Raw genomic sequence first — 21,116 nt, forward strand, 5'->3', positions numbered from 1 at the left:
TTTGCTGCACATTGAGAAATTAGAAAATTTTGCCTATCTTGGCCATATCCTTACACATTTTGATAGGACTTGGTGCATTCGCTCCACGGGATCAATATCTATTGATAGATATCAATAAATATCGCGAAGTTAAGAAACTAAAGTGACTTATTTAATAATGAATGAATTATTTCAAATTAGACAAAGGGTATCTCACAGTCGACGATAGTTTTAATACTTGATGATTAGCAATCAGTCAATGTGCAGAATGATTCTTTTGTGGCTTTGAATACTTATCTAATCTTGCGGCCAGACATTAATTAACGTGACCTTGATCAACTGCAATGCACTCAAAGGTACTTGAACAAGTTGTTAACCGCCAAAGAAATGGAAAGATCTTAAGCAAATTACTGGAATACATTTTGTAATATTGTTTATTCAATAATATGTGTGAGTATGGATGTATATATACATATATATATACACAAATATACTTTTTTCGGTTTTTCTGTATGTTTTTTAAATATGCAGACACAAAAATTTGTAATAGTTATCGTTATTATCATGTTTTTTTTTTTGTTTTGGTTTTTTAATATACATATATATTATTATTGTTGAGAATTTTTTCATTTGCCATTTGCAATTTCATTAACACATATTTTAACATTTACAACGAATATAATTTGTGTGTGTATCGATTTGATTTACCGTGACGGTAAATCATTCAGGCTTGGGATAGAACTTGGGAACTGGACGACTGGAAAATAGTTATATGGTCTGATGAAACGAAATTGAATCGATTCCAGTCGGATTGTAAACAATATTCTTGGAAGAAGCCTGAAGAGTCGTTGCAGATAGGCCACGAACAAGAAACTGCGAAACACTGAGGAGGAAATGTCGTGGTCTGGAGCTGTTCTACTTGGTGGAGCGTTGGACCAATTAAGAAAATAGATGATACTATGCAAAAGGATATTTTGCAGACCCTTTCTAGATATTTTGCAAACCCATATTTGCGATTTTGTTGACAAATGTGCATATAAGGGGAGAGACTTCACATTTCAACAAGATGGAGATCCAAAACACACGTCAAAAACTTCAAGGAATGGATCGCAAAACAACATTTTAAGTTAAAGGAGTGGCCAGCACAGAGTCCTGATCTCAATCCGATCGAAAATTTGTGGTCGATAATGAGAAGATGATTGGGACTCTACGAATCAGTACCAGCAAGCTAGCGCGAGATGCAGCAACGAATCCAGCAAGAATGGAGAGCTATTCTAAAATAAATAATACTAAATTTGGTAGAAAATATACCAGAATGAATAAATATCACAATTACAAATATCGGTCTTTGGACCAAGTATTAAAAAAAAAAGCGTTTGTTGAAAAGTGTTCAAAATGAGCATAACTGAGTACATGCGAGTTTTTTTTTGTTTTTTATTTCTTAAATAAACCAATTAGTAATTTTTGGTATATTTTGTATAAGATTTTGTTAATAAATATTCAAAGAATAAACACAAAAAATTTGGGCTCATTTACTTCACTAATAACTTTTTTATGCGAACCCAAAGTCAGTAGTTGCAAACATGTACTCAGTCCTGCACGCCACTGTAGCTTGTTTTCAAAAAAAGAACATTCGCTTAAATAAGTTCTATCAAAGACAAGCCCTTAGTATAAAGATTCAATAGTAATTTGTAGCCTCGTCACCAACTGCTTATTGGCGCCATCTATGGTTGGGCGGTGGCTGTTTGATGGCTGACTAATGGCTGCCAAATTTGTATTGGCATACTTTTAGGATGTGCAATTAAGCCTAAGAAAATTACACGAACTAATATTTTGCAGCATACTTTTAATGCGCTTTGTTCATTTTTGCATTTCTCCTTGCTGCTGAATTATGTTCGCCTGGTATTTCATTTTGCCCAACTGGAATTTTACAAGGGATTTTTCAATCTCGTCGTGGATTTGTGGTTGCCCAATTGTTTGGCACAAGTAAAGCATACTTTTAGGATGCAAATTAACGCATGTATACAAATATTAAAAATGCGTATATCTTAACCATATCATGTTCCATTATCAAAGGACATATATTTCAAGGATTGCGGGAAACAACTCTATTAATTAGCATCTAATACTTCTAACGTTTCAGCGTTGTTGGCCAAATGAAAGATACGTAAATTAGCAATTCGATAATAACTTGATATTCACAAGGACGATTGGGATTAAATTTGCTCGAGTACGCATCGATTAACACAGTCATCGCAAGGATCAAAGATTGTGCCAAAGGACATCGCAATCGACATTCAAATGGCCGAAATACAGAACACTTTTTGGCTGGTGACTATCGCCAAAGTATATTAATTTGGTAAATAAGAAAAATAATACCCCATTGCTTCTAATTATTATTTTCTTAAAGAAAAATATTTCTCTGCGCAAAAAGCAAAAGTTGACAACACTGAACAGAACTAAATTCCGTAAGTTTTTAGCACGAAAATTCGAAATCTAGCGTAGCTAGATTATTGACAATAAAAACGCATTGTACATGGTACACATCGATGTAATCTGTGGTTGGTAACAAGTGTAAAAGCGTAAGATGCCATCAACTTGTAATGGTTTGTATTGCGGCTAACAAGTTATCGTTTCCGTAGCAAACTTTACATCCATAAAGCTGAGCTAAAGCTATGCGCAGTGTAGAGCTTTTCAAGTTTTGCGCCAGTTTGAGTTGCATGAGTGTGAAGCGGTTTAAACAGAAATTCTTTTGCTAAAATTGATTAAAAATAAAATAAGCAAGTGTTTTTTGTTAAATAAGCAAACACAAAGTTAGTAAACACAATATTAAAACACTTGCAAATATAATTGCGTTGAATGCAATTCATACAAGCCGAAAGCTCTTCAAACATGTTGCGGTTGCGTTGCAACCGTGTACAGGACAAGTTCGCTGTTGGCAGCGCTGTGTGACGGCGCAGCTTCAAACGCCATTTCAGTTGACATTTGCAAACGCGACGCTGCAGTCGCTGGCGACGCTCGACTCGGATTTCAGTTCGGTTCGTTGTGGGCGCTAAGTTTACATTTCGCAGCAGCAGCAGTCGCAGCAGCAGCAACAGCAACAGCGGCACCAGCAAAAACAGAAGCAGCAGCACCAACAACAACATCAACACCAACAACGCGAATCAAAAGACAAAAGCAATTTGCAATAGGAGAACAAAAGTCGTTTAAGAAACTGAAAGGACACGTTGCCAGTGCAGCGCCTTTGTTGCTGCTGCTGTTGTTGTTGTTCTGGCTAGTGTAGAGTATTTCATTTGTTTTTTTTTTTTGTCAATTCATGTTGTTGCTGCTGCTGCTGCTGGCGCGTTAACATTTTCGTCTCTCGCTCCACACGCCATTTTGTCGGCAACGTGCGCTGTGCTGTGCTGTGTTGTGCTGTGGGTCGTGTGTGTGGATGATGGAGGCGAAATTTCCGCTGTGTGCGTGTGCGTGAGCGTGCGTCTTGGTATTTGTTTTGTTTTGTTCATGTGTGTGTGTGTGTGTGCTGTACATTTGTAGGAGCGTGTCTTTGTGTGTGTGTGTGTGAGAGCTGTGTATGTAATCTCCATTTTGTTTTTGTTTGTTTGTTGCTGCTGAAGTATTTTTAGTGCTCGCGTGCGAAATTCGGTGTCAAACTTAAACATTTTACGTGAGATGTAAGTAGAAGTAGCCTTGAAATGTCCTAAAACAGGCCAAAAAAAACAATCGACACACACACACACACACAAAACATCAACAACAACAAAACAACCGAAAAAAAAATAGACGGAAATATGAGAAAATCAATGCGCGTAAAAAGCGAACGGTGTGTGTCTGCTACACCAACTGTATGTGTGTATGTGTGTGTGTGTGTATTTGTTTGTATGTGTATGTGTATGTGTGTGAAGCAAAGAAAATCCATAAAATGCGCTGGGAAACTCGTCGCAGTCGAGCTATGCGAATAATTTATAAGATTGAAATTAAAGACACAAAGGACGCTAGCAATGTGTAACAGAATGTATGTGTGTGAGTGTGTGTGTGTGTGTGTGTGTGAGTGAGTGTGTCGCATGCCCAGAAGAAAGCAACCGCAAAAAGCAGCAAAGAAGATAGGCAAACGGCGCACAAAATAATTTCTTGGCAACAGCCAAAAGCAGCAGCCAAATGCATGAGACGCCCAAAATGCCGAAATGCCTTTGCGCCCCTCGCCCCGACTGCTTGCCTCTTCCCTCTTTGCACCCCTCGTGCCCCTTTGGACCGTTGCAAAAATGTTGTAAACATGCGAGGCCGATGCCAACGTCGACTGCGACTGCGACTGCGACGTTCATGCTGACGTCGATGCCGACGGCAACATCAGTGAAACACGGAACAGCTGATCTGCCTCTGGGGCACATTGGCACATGCTGCAATATGCATTCAACACACACACACACACACATACACATAGTGAGAGAGTATTGGCTGTCAGCAGGCTCGGCAGTGCAACACAAAAAGGAAAAACGCTTTAAGCAGCGAGTTAATAAATAACGAGTGCACTCGACCGAATGCATTTTTAATGAGGATCGACTCTGATTTCTATACAAATAATTTACTTAAATGTCATGGGAATGCCGTGCACACACAAACACACACACACAGACTGTCAGTCTTGAGTCTTAGTAATGCTTCAAGTGGCTTACCCAAGACAAGTGCAATACGACGCTGTACGACGCCATATTACGTATACGCAACGTACGCTCGTTGCTACATTTCTATGAATGTATGTACATAGTATATACATAGGTATTTCGATGTCTATTCACAGCAACTAAGCATCTTTGGCATACTTAGTGCAGTCACTGTGAGCTGCTTATTACACTCAGCGAAAAGAATGTGAAGAAGCATTTGTGTTTATTCTGAATATTTAGACTGTGCCTAATTGATGGAGTACTACTCACTCACTTACTTACTTTTGTGAATGTTTTGACACGTGTTTAGTTCACAGCTTAATTTCGTGAATATTTTGACAGCTTCATTTGCATTTCAATTTCAACTTGTATTTTGCTTGTGCTCAAGATACAAGCTTATGTAAATACGTATTTAATAAAAGAGTTTGTTTATTGATTTGAAATGTTTGCAATTCAATCAGAAGAAGAAAGTGAAGATTAAAGCTCAAGTACAAATAAGCGATCAATATATATTTATCGATAACAAAAGGATTATTTCCAGCTGTTTCAAATATAATTTGTTCGAGCTTTAAGGTCGTGTGTGTGTATGTGTGTGTTTTTAGTTATTTTGTCTATGGTTTGTTTGCTGTGCGAGTTTGCGAGTGTGCGAGTGTATAAATGAAGTGAAGGCCAAGTGACAGCTGAGCGAACCCGTGCCCTTATGCCAATCAACTTAACTATGTTTAACTTTCTGCAGCTACCCGCACAGTGTGACGCGAACAGTGCCAGCACAGAAGGAGGAGGTGGAGAGGTGCAGAAGCAGCAGCAGCAGCAGCAGCAGTAGCAGCAGCAGAGCAGAGCAGCAGCCAAGTTCAAAATCAACGCCTGACAATGACAAAGCGCTCCGTTGGGCGGCCAACTGCAGCAACGTGGCGCCCGCCAACAGCAGCAGCAGCAGCAGCAACAGCAGCAGCAGCAACAACAACAACAGCAACTGCAACAACAACAATAGCCACAGTAGCAACAACAGCAGCAGCAACAACAGCAACAGCAACAACATCGCCAGCAATTACAACAATCAATGAGCGCAGCACGAGATGGCGACGTTGCCAGCGTCGTCGACGCTGCATAACAATGCGGATGAGCCGAGCCTCGCTGTATGCCTCGTTGCCGGCATGTGGCATGTCCTGGCTGCTGTTCGTCCTCTGTCTGCTCAGCTGCCTGTGCTGTTACACAGGTAATTACCAACACGCCACTCGCTTGACACTTGATTAGCATGACTTGCCTTTTCCCTTTCCCTTTCCCTTTTCTCCTTCCCCTTTCCTTTCCATTGTTTTTTTTTAATGTAAATCATAGCCAACAGATCAGCGACCACTTTTTAGTGGTGCACATGATTATGCGATTACGTGATTACATGCTTATGTAATTCTGTTGCCACACACACATTACTATACTGTCTGGATCACAGCAAGAATTTAGTGCTACATTGCTTAGTATGTCGATAATCTATTGTTTTACTTATTACGTATACGCGGCGTATCTACAAATCTTTGAATGTTGTCTGGATCCTCAAGAATTTAGAGACAATTAGAATTTGTATTCAATTTAACTCGTTAATCAATAACACTTTTCAGTTGTAAGTAATTATAGACCAAAACTTTGCTTATTACGTATACGCAATGTGCCCATATATCTATATTGTCTGGATCAGCAGGAATTTCGTGCTTCATTGCTTCAAACTTCATATTTGATATAACAGAATAATCAATAAATAATAAATGTGCACTTAACTAATTACATTCCAAGTCTATTCGTATTACGTATACGCAACGTTGCTGTAGTACTATGTTGACTGAATCAGATACAATTTTGTGAAAGCATGCTTAATATTAGGCATTTGACATAACTCGATAATCAATAAGTGTTTTCAATGAAGTTACTATTGACAAACAAACACTTTATTTATTACGTATACGTAATGTATCTCTATTACTATATTCTCTGGATCAGCTAGAATTTTGTGACAGTTTGCTTAGTATTTCCTACTTGATATAACGCAATATACAATATAAATTTTCAGTGCTCAATTAACAAATTCTTTTCAAAGACTTTACATATTACGTATACGCAACGTATATATGGTACTATGTTGAATGGATTAGCAAACATTTTATAACAGTACGCTTAATATTTGGAATTTACATAACTCGATAATCAATAAATGTTTTCCATGTTTTCATAAGTTACTATAGACAAAGACTTTAGTTATTACGTATACGCAACGTATCAGCTTTTTCTTATATATGCATGTACATATATGAAAGTAGTCTTGATCAGCAGGAATTTTGTCAAAATTTGGTCAATATTTTGAGTTCGTTATTACTCGTTGAACATTTTCAGCGTTCATTGAACTATTAACAACTACTTATAACGTATACGTAACGTAACTATAATACATAAATATGAGAATATTGTCTGGATTAGCAAGAGTTTTGTGACAACCTGCTTAGTCTTTCGAATTAAATTCAAAAATCAATAGAGAATTTCACTATTCAATTAACATACAATTATTACGTATACGCAACGTATATAGACGCTACTTATTACGTATACGCAACGTATATTTTTACCTAAATACATACATATATGTATTTAAAAGTCTATTGATCAGCTGAAAACAATTCCAACCTATAGAAATTATTTCAGTGATATAACGAAAGAAATATTAAGTATACGAGTATTAAAATACTTTTCTAATATATATAAATTTGAATTAATTTCAAATAGTTGCTTATGAAATGAGAAATTATTATTCACTTACTAATTTTCAGAATTACCATAAATCGAATAACGAATTATGAGTTGAAAATAACACAGCAGTTATAACATATTAGGGACTCTCCAATAATCGAAATGCATTCATATAAAATATATAAAATCAACAAAATTGACAAATCAGTTCATAGCCAAATTTCCGCATCTGCTTGCGCTTTGCTTGCCAAACAGAAAAATCACATTGCCAAAACTTTTTCGACACTCGAAATTGAAGTGGTAAGCAAGCAAGTAAGTAGTGAGACCCTCTAAACAATTACTGACTGCATGACAAAGTGTTTTTTTTTTATCGCCCATCTCTCACACTCACTCGAATACTAGAGGTCAGATTAAAGGCTTAAGCTGGGTGTAAATGTGGGCAAAACATGCATATGTAATGGGCGCCTTATTCGAAAACAAAACAAAGAGAAAAACAACAGCAAAAATACCGCCGCAAGACAAATAATAAATAATATCCGAAACAATTGGTCGAGAAAAGGGCATTACAAAAACAAAACAGCTGACAAGTAGGAGGACGAAGGGGCGTGTCGTGCAGGACAACAATGGCAAAGTAGCCTTGACTTTGCACATGCAAAGTCGAGGCATTGGTTTTTTTATTTTTGAGGCTGGTTTGGTGCATGTTTTTTTGGTTGCCATGTCGCCATGTCCCAAGCACCTGAAGGCACTTTCATTTCCAGTTGCAGTCCGTGTGGCAGTTTCAGTTACTGCAAATAGAAGGCGTGGCATCCCAGACGAGCAACACTTAAATTTTTGCACTCATGCAACACACTGCAACACAACATTTAAGTTTGCAACCATCGCTGCCGAACAATCACACAAATGTTACCATATTTTCTTCGCTATTCGTTTTTCTTTTGCTTCTTTGTTGAGGTACTAAAAAAGAACCATAAAAAGTTTTCATTCGAGAATCGAATAGATAGAATACTCGTACATACGAGTAGATGACAACTTCTGTGCATACACTCACCACACTTAAAGTACATTAGCTTGGTCATCAGCAAAGCAATTCTATTCAACTTCAACTTCAATCGACAATAATTTTAATATTTATATATTGCAAATTACCAATATTACAAAGCGAACGCTGCCAACGAAACTTTAAACTCAATATGGAAATTCTATAAAATCAATAATATTCACAGAGTATTCAGTTCTTGTTTCTTGATTGGTTGGTTGGTTGGCTTTTTGTTTTAATTGTTGTAAAATAATAATACAATAAAACAGCAACAGAAAAAGGTTCCTAATTACTCCACACAACTTTTATCAAAGGCAGATTGAATAGTAATAAACAAAATAAAAATTTTGTTTTATTGAAAGCACCATCTTCAATTTTTCTTATTGCAATGAAATGAAAAGCAGCTTATTAAAAACACTATCTTCAAAATATTTTATTATGTTTCTTTAAAATAAGCGTTATAAACATTAATAAAAGGCCAATTTTTATTAAGCAAAAGAAACATAAACAGTAAATTTATTATAATAATAGAATAGAGAAAGTTTAAAGAGCTACTTTGTTATAGATGAATAATATTATAAGCAAGTTTATTTTAAGCGCGAAATTTTTATGCCAGAAGTGCTTTTTGCACAAACATAAAAGAAAAATTAAACAGGTATTTAATTGACTAAGGTTAGAAGTACGCAGAAAGAAAAATCAAGAGAAAAATCAAGATTTGATTCACATTTTTTTCGATCTTAATAAAAAAAATTGAAATAAGACATTTAAGTTGAAAAAATCTTAAATCAACATTTTTATTCAAAATTTGCATTTTAAGATTAAAAATTGCTTCAATATTATATTTTGTATAGAGATCGATAGATATACAGCTTATTTTGAGTTCTACTTTGCATTAGAGCAACTTCTTTACCAGAAGTTCAAGTACATTAACAATGCTACTTTTTATATGATAATTTACGAAACCTTTCTATGTCTATGAAGAGCTAGGGAAAGGGTATTAAAACTACGTTGATATAATAGCAATAATTTTGGCGGCTTCTGTGTGTTGGCTTCTGGCTTTGCTTCTGTTGTTATTGACGCATAAAACTTTTTGCCAAACTATTTTGTGGTATGGATGGCATAACGAGTCGCAGCTCCCACGTGGCTGCTGCTCTCATTTCTCGTCTCTCGTTTCTCGTTTCTCGATTCTTGTTGTTGTTTTTGTTTTCCAATATTTTCATTTTTGTTTTTGCTTTCTCATTTCATTTCGTTTTCAGTTTGGTTTCATTTTCGTTGTGGTTTTCTTGCGACTTGCGAGTTGCGAGTTGGACTTCCGCCTAGCAGCCGAAAGTTGAAACTGCAAATGCTTGGCCAAAGCCAAGTTTTATTGCCCAGTTAGAGGCAATTGAGTTATTGGCCGCAAGATTGTTGGACAACGATGTCAAGGCATTTGAGGTCGAGTTATCTCTTATACATAAGTATGTATGCATGTAGTCAGCATATGAATATATATAGTATAGATTACTATGAGTGTACTCACTCGTATTAAAAGCAGTTCGAATGCACACTTATGGCTAACTAATTAGTTGGATTTTAGCCAAAGCATTTAGCCGATGCATCTTATATAAACAAAAGCGGCGAGACAGCGTCGAATCATTTCGGATCGATAGTTTGGGGGCCAGCTACGAGTATGGTTATATGGCTATAACGGGCTAATTATACCCAGCCAACAGGCCAACAAGCAAAACAGGCAAAACAGTCAAAGAGCCAAACGACTTACACACACACACACACACACACACACATGCAGTCATTGCAAATGGCCATTAGTAATGATAATTGCGTTGATAGACGGGCAATCAAATCCTTTTCACAGCATGTGCAAACCCCCATGCAAAATGCATGCCTTTGTGTCAGTCAAAAGTCTCGCCTCTATGGGTGTGTGAGTGTGTGTCTGTGTGTGTGTGTGTGTGTGTGTGTGTGGCGAGTGCGCCCATCCACAGCCACTCATTAGTGCTATATCGTAGTATTCGAGTGCATTGCTTGGGTGTGACGTCAGAGTGGCCAATGGAATGTAAAGAACAAAAAATATATGGGTGAAACCTTGAAGCGCATAACGAGAAGTGCAAAGCGAAGGACATGCAACGAGTAGCAGATAATATCGATAAGTATTTCGAGTAGACATCAGCAAAAGCTGCGAGTGTTCGTCGAGATGATTATGCTCAACAAGAACCAAATTAAGTGTGAGTAATGCAATAGTTGAAAAGCAGATTTTAGCGAGTAAGCGTAATGAAAAGAATAAGCAATATTTGCTTAAAGAATGTAGCGAGTGGGAAACAGCGAATAGAAAAGAGTTACTTATAGAGTGTTGATAGTGAATTATGAATAGTAAAATGTAACGAGAAAATAAAGTATTGAAAATAAAATTCAGAGAATAAAAACGTCGCTACTCGCTGTGGAATATAATTAATAAAGGATAATAGTTAGATACTAAAACAAACTTAATGAGAATTATACTCCACACAGAGAATTGATTATAACGAGTAAACGATAACGAATAACGAGTTGAGCTTAGTTAATAGTGAATATTATATGTATATCGTAGAGTATAACAATCAATTATAATAAACAGTGGAAAACAGCGAACAGTATATAAAAGTGACGAGTAACGAGTGAACAATACATTTATGTACCATGTATTCTATAACGAACCTAATATAAACTGCAACACATACAGAGTAAAGCATTAATCGTTAAATAAAATGAGTATCTTTTGGCATAACAACAAAAAAGTAACGAGTAGCGAGTGAAATATAACAATTAGATATCAATCATTCAATACTTACCGTTAATCACATTGTGTAATAGCTAGTTAAATTATTCTCGCACAGCTTACGAATTAAGCAAACAACGAAAGATATGTAACGAGTTTAACAGTCTGCATCTTGTCACACGTAACAAGGAACGTTCGAGATTATTGCATAAAAAATGCAGCGTTATGGTGACAACTTCTGTTAACTCTTTTTTTGTTGCAAAATTTGTGGTTTTCCGTTTTTGCGGTTTCCACACTGACAAAACAATTGCTGTTGCTGTTTGGCTTTCGGCTTTGGGCTTTTGGTTTTTCGTCGCCTTCCGTTCGACAGATTGTCGCATCGCAGTGCTTATCTCACGAAATATGGTCGCATCTCGCGGCCATTCTGACGACAGTCAGGTTTGCACAGACTTTTGGTAAACCATGCCATGCCATGCCATGCCATGCCATGCCATGCCATGCATATGCATATGCATATGTACATATATTGCGCATACGACACGTTGACATTGCAAGGCGCTGAAAAGTGAAACGGAAGGGGAAATGGCAAATGGAGGAAATGGCAAGTGTAGGAAATTTGCATTGCATACCGAGCAGGGGCACGTTACACATTCAACGCTTTACGTTTTGCCACTAATTGCATTGCGCACAACATTCACAAATGCTTTTATAATCTTTGCTTCCGTTTACAATTGAACAACGAAACAGCGACGGCGGTGACGACGCGACGTTTTCGGCATCGAGCAGGTTTCCTTTAGCTTGTCACAAGCTATTTTCCCACACACACTCACACACACACACACACACACACATACAAACACAAATAAACGCAAAGAAAATCTCATTAGTGACGGCCGATGATTACCAAGACACAAACACAAAAAGAAAGAGCGGGAGAGAGAGAGAGCGGCACTAAGAGCCAGGCACAAGTTGCCAAGTTGATAGCTGCACTCAGTCAACGTCGTCGCCCTGACACTGCCTGACACGCCCCCTTTTGCCGCCCACACTCATGCCCAGCACTTTGCACTTGCCATTGCGTGTGCGCTTGTTATACCCGGTAAACATTGAGTGGCCGGGTGAGCTAATTAACCAAAAAGTCAGAGACTTCTTTAATTTCCCCCTGATCTGAAATACCTTGAACTCTCATTTGATGCTGCAGCTTCTACACTGATGAAGCGCATTTAAGAGCTTATTTTATTGCAAACAAAATTCAAATTATTTTGAATTATTTCTTGTAGTTTTTTTCTTTTAAGTTTTATATTTTACTAAACGAGCTTTCTGAATAAAGCATTATAAAATGAACTAAGTCTAAAATAGTTAAATTAAATTGCAATTATAATCGAAATTATTCTGAATCATTTTTCAAAAATTTGTATTATATTATTAGGCGTATTCTTTGACACCGATATGACATTTAATGGATGGAGAAAACTACATAATAATAGAAATATTAAATTTCTAATATAATTGAAATTATTTTCGAGTATTTTTTGAGTGTTTTTTTATTATGAAATTATTCACTTTCTTATGATGAAATGGTACGTTCAACTAGCTTAAAAGTTGAGCAAAATTCTACATTTGTATTCTCATTAATAGATCCAATGTATTAAAATTTTCTATACTTGTAAAAATGAAAAATGCGAAACACAATAAGAAAATGTTATCGGGTATTGCGCAGTCGAGACACCCTCCACATTTGTCCTGTTGTTAGCATTTGCAACACACAATTGTTACCATTTATGAACTATTTCGAAATACATAACTTTGCTGTGCGGTGCTGGTGACCATGATGATGGGCAATTTCACAAATTGCTGTTGAAATAGCAAGCGAAACCAAAATTGAAACACACACCAACCTGCATTCAAATTGTGATTCAAATACAGATTCAAATTGAAATGAAAATGGAAATTGACACGCACACACTCACAGAGAAGAGTTGATTAATCAGTTTATAAGTAGAGAGCAGAGCAAAATCCACTTGCACTTTGCACAAAGTTAATTGCGTTTGCCTAATCACAACTATTTTCAAATCAAATTATGCATATTGATGTCAGTAGAGAAGCGTAGACGACAAATTAGCCAGCGTTTGCAATTGCAATTAGTTTGACTAATTAATAGGATAAGCGCAGGCTTAAGTAAAAGCCGTGCAGCAAATGCAATTTAATTGATATTACTGCAATATTGCCAGCGGGGAATTAACTCAACGCGACAGAGCGTAAATGGCTACAGTGGTTGCGATAGGCAAATGCCAGCAGCTGATATTTAGGATGATATATACAACGTATTTACTCTGTCCTTCTGTCTGTCTGTCCATTATTTAGAGCTGACATATCTGACATATCTCGAAAACTATGTAAACTAGCGTTGTGAAATTTATGCTTACTACTTTTAAGGTTTATTTGTTTGATTACTGATAATTTCATTATAATCGATTGAAAAATTCTGTCCGTCTGTCTGTCTGTCCATTATTAAAAGTTGACAGATATGAAAAACCATGTGAGCTAGCGTTGTGAAATTAATGCACAGCACTTTTATTAAATAATCGGTTGATTAATGAAAATTTTATTATAATCGATTAATGAACTCCCAAGTTATTGAAAAAAATGACAAGGCTCATATCATTACACTATATATTATATTCATATCAAAATGCTTTCCACAGTTAGTATTACTTTTAGTCTTTTACAATATATCTCTTTCTATACAACTAACAACTCAATTTATGAATGTAATGCAATAAAATTCCATTAAATTTAAGAGAAACTTAATATAAATCACAACAAAAATATCTTTAAGCGCTTTTTGGCCCTTGAAAATTGTAGAAGATGAGAAGGAAAATTGATTTTACACTGAAAATAGAACACTGGACGCCATACTTAATCAGATTTACGCTTAAGGTGGATGGGCAGGAAAGTGAAGGGGAGGGAAAGGTACCCAAGTTAAGCAGGTTCTGTTGGCTGGCTGGCTGGCTAGCTGGTAGTGAAGGTGCCTTCTGTTTTCGAGGAGGTCACCAGCTAAATGTCATAACAAAAGCTATTTATAAGTAAGCCGCATGGCTGCACATAAACATTCCGCCAAACCCCTCCCCACACTTTTAAGACTCCTCCTCCTCTCCTCTGCACAAGTCGCAGGTCCGCCGAGTTCGAATCCCAGTGCAGGTCCAATAACGAACAACCGAATGGGTCAGATGCAGGTGCAGTTGCGAGAAGGGGGCAGCTGGCAGGCTGGCAGGAAGGCAGGAAGGCAGCCAAGCGGCGGCTCACGCAAGCCAACGGGCATTAAAAAGTAATAAGCATAATTGTGAAATGTCGCCATAAAAACAGAGTGAAGAACACACACAGCTAAAGCCATAGCCATAGCCATGAAATCATGCAGACAGAGAGAGTGAAAGAGAGAGAGAGAGAGAGAGAGAGGGGTTGGCATGAGGCGTGACGTATACGGCACGTTGGCCCAACTTTGACCCAGGACTGGCTAAGTTGTTTGGCCGACAGCTGGCGCAAAAGTCGAGTCGAGTCGAGTCGAGTCGAGTCGAGCTCTTGTTTTTAATTATTCAGCGATCTCAAAACACGGACACGCTGACAGCAGTGACGTCGACGAGAGCACAAAGCACCACCAACAGCAGCAGCAGCAGCAGCGGGCAAACAAACAAACAAAAGGCGAAGGCAATATACAAAAACACAGAAAACACAACACACAAAAAACACAAAAAGGAAAGCAAACGCACAAACAACTGCAACGACCAAATGTCGCCATTGCCCTTTCCACTATGTTTGTCTTCTCCTCCTCCTCCTCCTCCCCCCGTACAGCACCTTGAACACCCTGTGCCAATTGTCCGTTTTGGCAGCAGCAGCAAAAATTGAGCAGCAGCAGCAGCAGTTGCAAGTTTTGCGGCTCTTTCACCATTTGCCGCATGACGCGTCAGTGGTTCGGCAAGTCCGTTCATCCGTCCGGAAGTCGCTTACAACTTCGAACCATGTTTCAAGTGCCCCGCGACTGCCGCAGCAGCAACTGTTACACTAACTGTGCAAATGCACTTGACTGCGCGGTTGCTGCTGCGGCACTGCCACAGTCGAACAGTCGAACAGTGGAGCACTGGAGCAAGCCGTGTCGAGTTCACACCACACCACACCACACCACACCACATCACACATCTTTAGAGGGGTAGGTCGCGGTTCATCTAAAAAGCTGTCGACGTTCCAAGCTGCACTCTCGAACCTGGCACATGCCACATGTCGCAGGTTGCAGGTTGCATAGCGAAAAGCGAAAAGCTTGCCCACTGCAAAGCTCATTGCAACGAACATGCGGCGAACATGCAACATGTTGCAACCTTGCTGCAGTGCAACCAACGTCTTAAGCCTCTAATTCGAGTGCACAAATGTGATTGATGCGATGCGAGACTTAATCTTAGAGTAAACTAAAGAGTTTCCACAGCAACGAGTGACAGAAGCCAATTAGATGAAGAGCAAGTAAAGTAATAGTGATAGCCTAGTGAATAAAGTGCACTAAATGCAGTAGATAAATTGTGAATAAACTAATAATTAGAGTGGTAAGCAGCAGAAGTATACAGCGACTAAAGAAATTTAGGACAGGAACATGTATAGAAATAACGAGTAGATCAATAAGTAAGAAACCGAGTAGATAAATAACTCGTAGAGTAACTAGAATAAAGAAATACTGAACGCTAAATATCGAATATAGAAGTAGCAAGAATAGCAAGAATAGAAGTAGCAAGAGTAACGAGTAAATAAATAGCGAGAAAGGAACCGAGTATATAAATTACTAATAGAGAAACTAGAATATGGCAATACCAAATACAAAATAGAGTATAACAATAACGAGTAGATAAATTGCGAGTAACGAACCGGGTAAATAAAAATCTTATAGAGTAACTAGAATATAGCAATACCAAATACAAAAGAGCGAATATAGAAGTAGCGAGTATAGCAATAACGAGTAGATAAATATCTGGTAGAGTAATTAGAATAAAGCAATACTGAACGCAAAATAGCGAATATAGAAGTAGCGAGTATATCAATAACGAGTAAGTAAAGAGCGAGTAAGGAACCGAGTCTATAAATAACTGGTAGAGTAACTAGAATAAAGAAATACTGAACATTCAATGATCGAGAATAACATTAACGTGAATATAAACTTTGATTGGATCAAAATCCAGTAATAACATATAAATCAATATAAAATAGAATAACATCTTCGTCAAAAAATAAAATTGAGATAATTAGTTAAGCAAATATTCGATAGACAATCTTGGCTGTACTTCGCCTCTTAAATAATTATTTATGGCACTTCAAGTTTAAAAATATAAATAAAAGGAAATATCTTTTTAAATTTCAAGTTGAAGAAATGGTTTGAATTTCAATCGACTTTTTTATGTTCACTCGTATCTTTCACTTTATATATAACATATATATCACTCACTTCTTTAACGAGTTCTTTTTTGCAATTTGTATGTTATAGTTGCACTGGAGGAGGACTGCGTGGACTTTCAGGGCAACAAGGTGAACCACGGCATGCTGTACGTGCCCGGACCCGGAGTTTGCAGTCTCTGTGTTTGCTATCATTCCGAGCCGCTGTGGTGCAAGGCCATTTACTGTGATCCCCCTTATGTAAGTGCATCCCCAAAATGAAGAGAAAGAGAAAAAAACAGAACACAACATTTTACGACTTGCTCTCTCCATAAATTTCTTTTGATTAGTTCTGTAAAAACTTCAGAGTGGGCGAACGTTGCTGCGAATTCGAGTGTCTCGATCCACCCGGCGAGGATAAACTCTATCAGGTAAGTGCGAGTATTCCTCCGGAGTTTATATACATACATACATATGCAGCTCGTTCTTAATGTTGTGTCATATAGGAACGCATGCGAAAACGTGCCGAAATTTTGGCTGGCAACAGCACCGCATCGAATGTGAAGGTGGCGCCTCTGGCCATGTCCACCATAATGCTCAGCTTTCTGGGCAACAGTTTTCTCAACTTATAACTTGAAGTGAAATAGCAAGCGAGCAACGGTAACGGTAACGGTGACAGTGACGGTAACGGTGTTTACGAATTAAGTACGGCCCGTCTTGGAGAGGGAGAGAGTGGGAAAGGTTCGTTTTTGTTAACTGTCCCCCAAGCTGGACCCTAAACGATACTTATTACAATGTAATAACAGCAGCTAACAAATTTATATACACTTAGGTGCATTACAAACAAAACAAAAAAAAAAAAACCAAAAAATTATAAAATTATATATATTTAACAAAACCAAAAAAAAGAACAAAAAATTGGAGTACTACAGAACAATACGTAGGTTTTCAACTTATACTTATGTATGTACTATATATATATATATATATATATATGTATATCCCTAGTCTTATGTAGGTACAATAATACAAGCGAGAACAAAATCAAGCGTACAGTCCATGCCACATCGCTATCGCTATCGTTATCGTTATCGAAATCAAAGTCACGCTCTCATCAAGACAGTCTTTAACTAGCTCCTAAGTCGTAATATATGTATAAAACAATATTTATATATATAGAAGAGTATATACTCAAAACTGTACATACGCATATAGCTGCCTAGCTCTATATAAATATGTATGTATAGTATATATCGGATCAAAAGCAAACTTGTTGATTAGTATTTAGCTAAATGAAATGATTATGAATCGGTCGATTGATCAGTCAGATGGATCGATAGCTCGTTTATATGATACATTAAGGTTCTGTGTATGCACCTAGGAAATCTTTTTTAACAAATATATGTACTATGTATCTCAACATTAACACACATCACGAATATTGCTCGTACTAATCCATAACATTTCACACTTGCGAGTACCTCACCTAGTGAACAAATTGTTTTTTGTTTTTTTTTAAACCCTTTTTCACACATAGATATAGCAAATTAGCTCATGCGGGCATGTTCTGAATTTCAATTTCGCTGCACGTTTTACAAAGATATATTATGCCAAGAAATTCAATTATTGTTTAGTGATTAAATACATGTTCAATCTTTAACATAGAAGGCCTAAAGTGCCTAATTGTTCGCAATTTTTACAATCAACTTTTCGTTATTCATAGAAAAACTTACTTGGCGATAGTTCAATCACATGGCAGCTATATGTAAGACACTAAAAAATTCTTGGTAGTATTAAAAAAAAAAAGATTTTTTGTTCCGCCATAGATTATTTCACATTAGAGATTCGATATTGGAGTTCAGAGCATGCTATAGGAATGAAACCTTTAATTGCAATTACACTGTAGTAAATTACACATATCATAAAAGACACACACATACACCCACACACAGACACATACACCCTTACACTGTAGAAATTAAAAAAAAATATAAAGACATAAATATATACTATATAAATCGTATATATTTTGCATTGGTGCTAATTTTATTGTAGGCTAAACACGTTCCATATAAAATCAACACTCATAAAACATAACATAACATATGCACATACACATACACACACAAACACACACCATCATAAGATTGCATTGTCCATCATAATCGAATGCATTTGATTCAAAATCAAAACCCATATCAAGTGGCGAATGGAGAGTGTCTAAAATGATAAAGTCTTTGTAATACCCATAAGTTCTATAGTCAAACTAATCCAATAAAAAAAACATTTTGTATTTCATTTGCAAAGCCAATACAAAAAAAAAACAAAAACAAAACAAAAAACAAGTTTAAAAACCTAACTAATAAATTCAAAACAAAGTAATTGAAAAACAATATGAAAAAGAAAACATAATCAAGTGTTTAAAATGAAATCCTTTAAAACAAAAACCAACACAATTTTAATAGCAATAACAAATTTTAAAGCTAATTCCTATAGAACGAAAGTTTTTTTGGTTATGTTCACTTGAATTAATCGATAATTGCCGAGGTAGTAGAACTTAAGACTTAAGTAATCTGAAATAACCGCTATAACCGTCTCTTTCGATATACCCAGATAGCAAGATACCGAGATATATATAAATATTACAAAGAAGAATACTGTGTATTTAATTTTTAGGCATATTACAGGACCAGCAAGCAGAGCGCAAAAAGCAAAACAGACAAAACAACAAAAGCATTCAAAAGACCCAAACAATCGCAAACGAATTATCGATAGCTATCGATGATAATCAAATAAAATGACACAACAAAATAATCGTACAGTAAATACCACAACTAACGGAAATAGATGTGTACATAAGGAGTACGGCTGTGACAATTTATTGTTTGCTTCAAACGCATTAAACACAACTGTAAATACGAAAAGATAAATAAACAATAATAATAATATTAATAATAATACGATTACAATCTATGGAAATCTCTATATACATTCATACTATATAAAATGCAATATTTAAACAAAAGAGTCTCGAGCCTAATGAAACAATTAACAGTTACAAGCTTTCTCTAGTTTATAATGTAACCGAAAGTATTTTAATAATAAAAGAAAAACAAACCAAAGAAAGAATCAAAGAAGAATATTATGAATAATCGGACTATCGATTAAAGAATATTCCTGCAGATAATTGGATAGATTTTGAAGACGTAAAGAGGATCTTAAAAATAACTAAAGTAAAATATTGAAAATATTAATTTTTCAGATTAAATTCTTTATATTTTTCGATATTTAAGTTTTCGTTTTTTTTTTTTACCAAACTGTCAAAAAGAAAATATAAAAAAAAATATGCAAATATTTTTATTTTTATCCAACTGCAGGAGTATTCAAAAGAAAAGAGTAAAGATAACAATAAACAATGATCTAAACTGAATGTACAATTCGAATGCCACAATATCTGACCAATATGCAAAACATATATAGTATATTTATGCATAAAGAAATACCAACTCGTATGAACTCATAAACGATGTGTATTTTTAAGACGACAAATTTGACAAATTTTAATAGAATCCATAACTAATATGCAAACAAACAAAAAAGTAATGCTTTAAAGTACTAACAACAAATTCTAACAACAACAAAAAAAAAAACTATTATATAAAAGAAACCAAAAACAATTTCAATTTATAGACTAAATAAACAAACGCAAATTGGCTTTAATTGACAGTTAATAATAATTAATTAATAAACAACAAAAAAAGAAAGAAAAGTAAATGAAATCATTAGAAGAAAATAATATTCGAACATTTACCTTGAGGACGTCACGTCACGCTCATTTCTAAAATGGTACGAGTACGGATTTTTTTCTCCATTTTTAGATAGACCCACAACATATATTTGGGGTATAAGTTGTCAATAATATGATCGATTTACATGATCCGAACAAAAAAAAATCCCGTCTTACGCTTTTGCCACTAAAAACCTCTATAAACAATTTTTTTTTATATATATAAGCACTACGACTTAAAGTGCATTCTGGAAATGTCCCATTAAGCTAATCCAATGGGCATTTACCTATTACTTACAAATAATTAGTCTAAATCGAAGCGATATAATCTAGTATCAGCTGTACGTATTTAGTTTTGAAACTGAAACACTTATAAACCAAAACCTTCAAATCTTATTGAAATTAATAAAAATAAAAAATGATATACTAGTATCAACTAAAATGAAAGCAAATGAAGATGAACTCAAAAAATCTATTAGAAATGTCATCAATAACAATCCCACATTGAATTTATTACAATTATAATCATTTATCAAGAGGATTTCGAATCATGTATGCATATATTTCAAAACTATTCAAAGTACCAGAGAATTTTAACAAAAATAAAACATATTTTCACAATAGCTTAACAACAGCCCCGGCTTTCTTATTTTCAACATCCCGGTTTCTCTTTCAGGCAAAAAAAAAGTAAGTATTTGAGGGTCTCTTGAAAAAGAAGAGATAATGGATATTTCAAACTGTTTTCTGCGCTGTAAACATAAATATTAA

At 36.0% G+C, this 21,116-nt stretch overlaps 1 protein-coding gene across 4 annotated transcripts; it reads left to right on the forward strand.

Moving 5' to 3' along the window:
- The first annotated feature begins 2,953 nt into the window (after positions 1-2,953).
- LOC133847064 (uncharacterized) lies at positions 2,954-20,982 on the forward strand. 4 transcript variants are annotated; one of them, XM_062281826.1, is made up of 6 exons: positions 2,981-3,017; positions 3,597-3,653; positions 5,377-5,856; positions 16,674-16,822; positions 16,912-16,992; positions 17,068-18,915. In XM_062281826.1, exons 3-6 carry the CDS (start codon positions 5,511-5,513, stop codon positions 17,191-17,193), a joined length of 702 nt encoding a protein of 233 aa, XP_062137810.1. In that variant the 5' UTR covers positions 2,981-3,017; positions 3,597-3,653; positions 5,377-5,510; the 3' UTR covers positions 17,194-18,915. The 4 variants fall into 4 exon arrangements, 3 of the variants coding, with proteins under 3 accessions (XP_062137809.1, XP_062137810.1, XP_062137808.1); XR_009895121.1 differs by lacking the exon at positions 2,981-3,017 and adding an exon at positions 19,238-20,982 and having other exon boundaries at positions 3,499-3,653; positions 17,068-17,302; XM_062281825.1 differs by lacking the exon at positions 3,597-3,653 and having other exon boundaries at positions 2,954-3,017.
- The last annotated feature ends 134 nt before the right edge of the window (positions 20,983-21,116 follow it).

The sequence above is a fragment of the Drosophila sulfurigaster genome, chromosome X (genome assembly GCF_023558435.1).
Source record: "Drosophila sulfurigaster albostrigata strain 15112-1811.04 chromosome X, ASM2355843v2, whole genome shotgun sequence".
Taxonomy (NCBI): Eukaryota; Metazoa; Arthropoda; class Insecta; order Diptera; family Drosophilidae; genus Drosophila; species Drosophila sulfurigaster.

Bases quoted from the DNA above. Each gene is read 5' to 3' on its own strand.
- LOC133847064 (XM_062281825.1), top strand. From the start codon at position 5,511: ATGACAAAGCGCTCCGTTGGGCGGCCAACTGCAGCAACGTGGCGCCCG. The intron at 5,857-16,673 runs GTAATTACCAAC...TGTATGTTATAG, and splicing joins CTGCCTGTGCTGTTACACAG to TTGCACTGGAGGAGGACTGC. The intron at 16,993-17,067 runs GTAAGTGCGAGT...TGTGTCATATAG, and splicing joins GCGAGGATAAACTCTATCAG to GAACGCATGCGAAAACGTGC.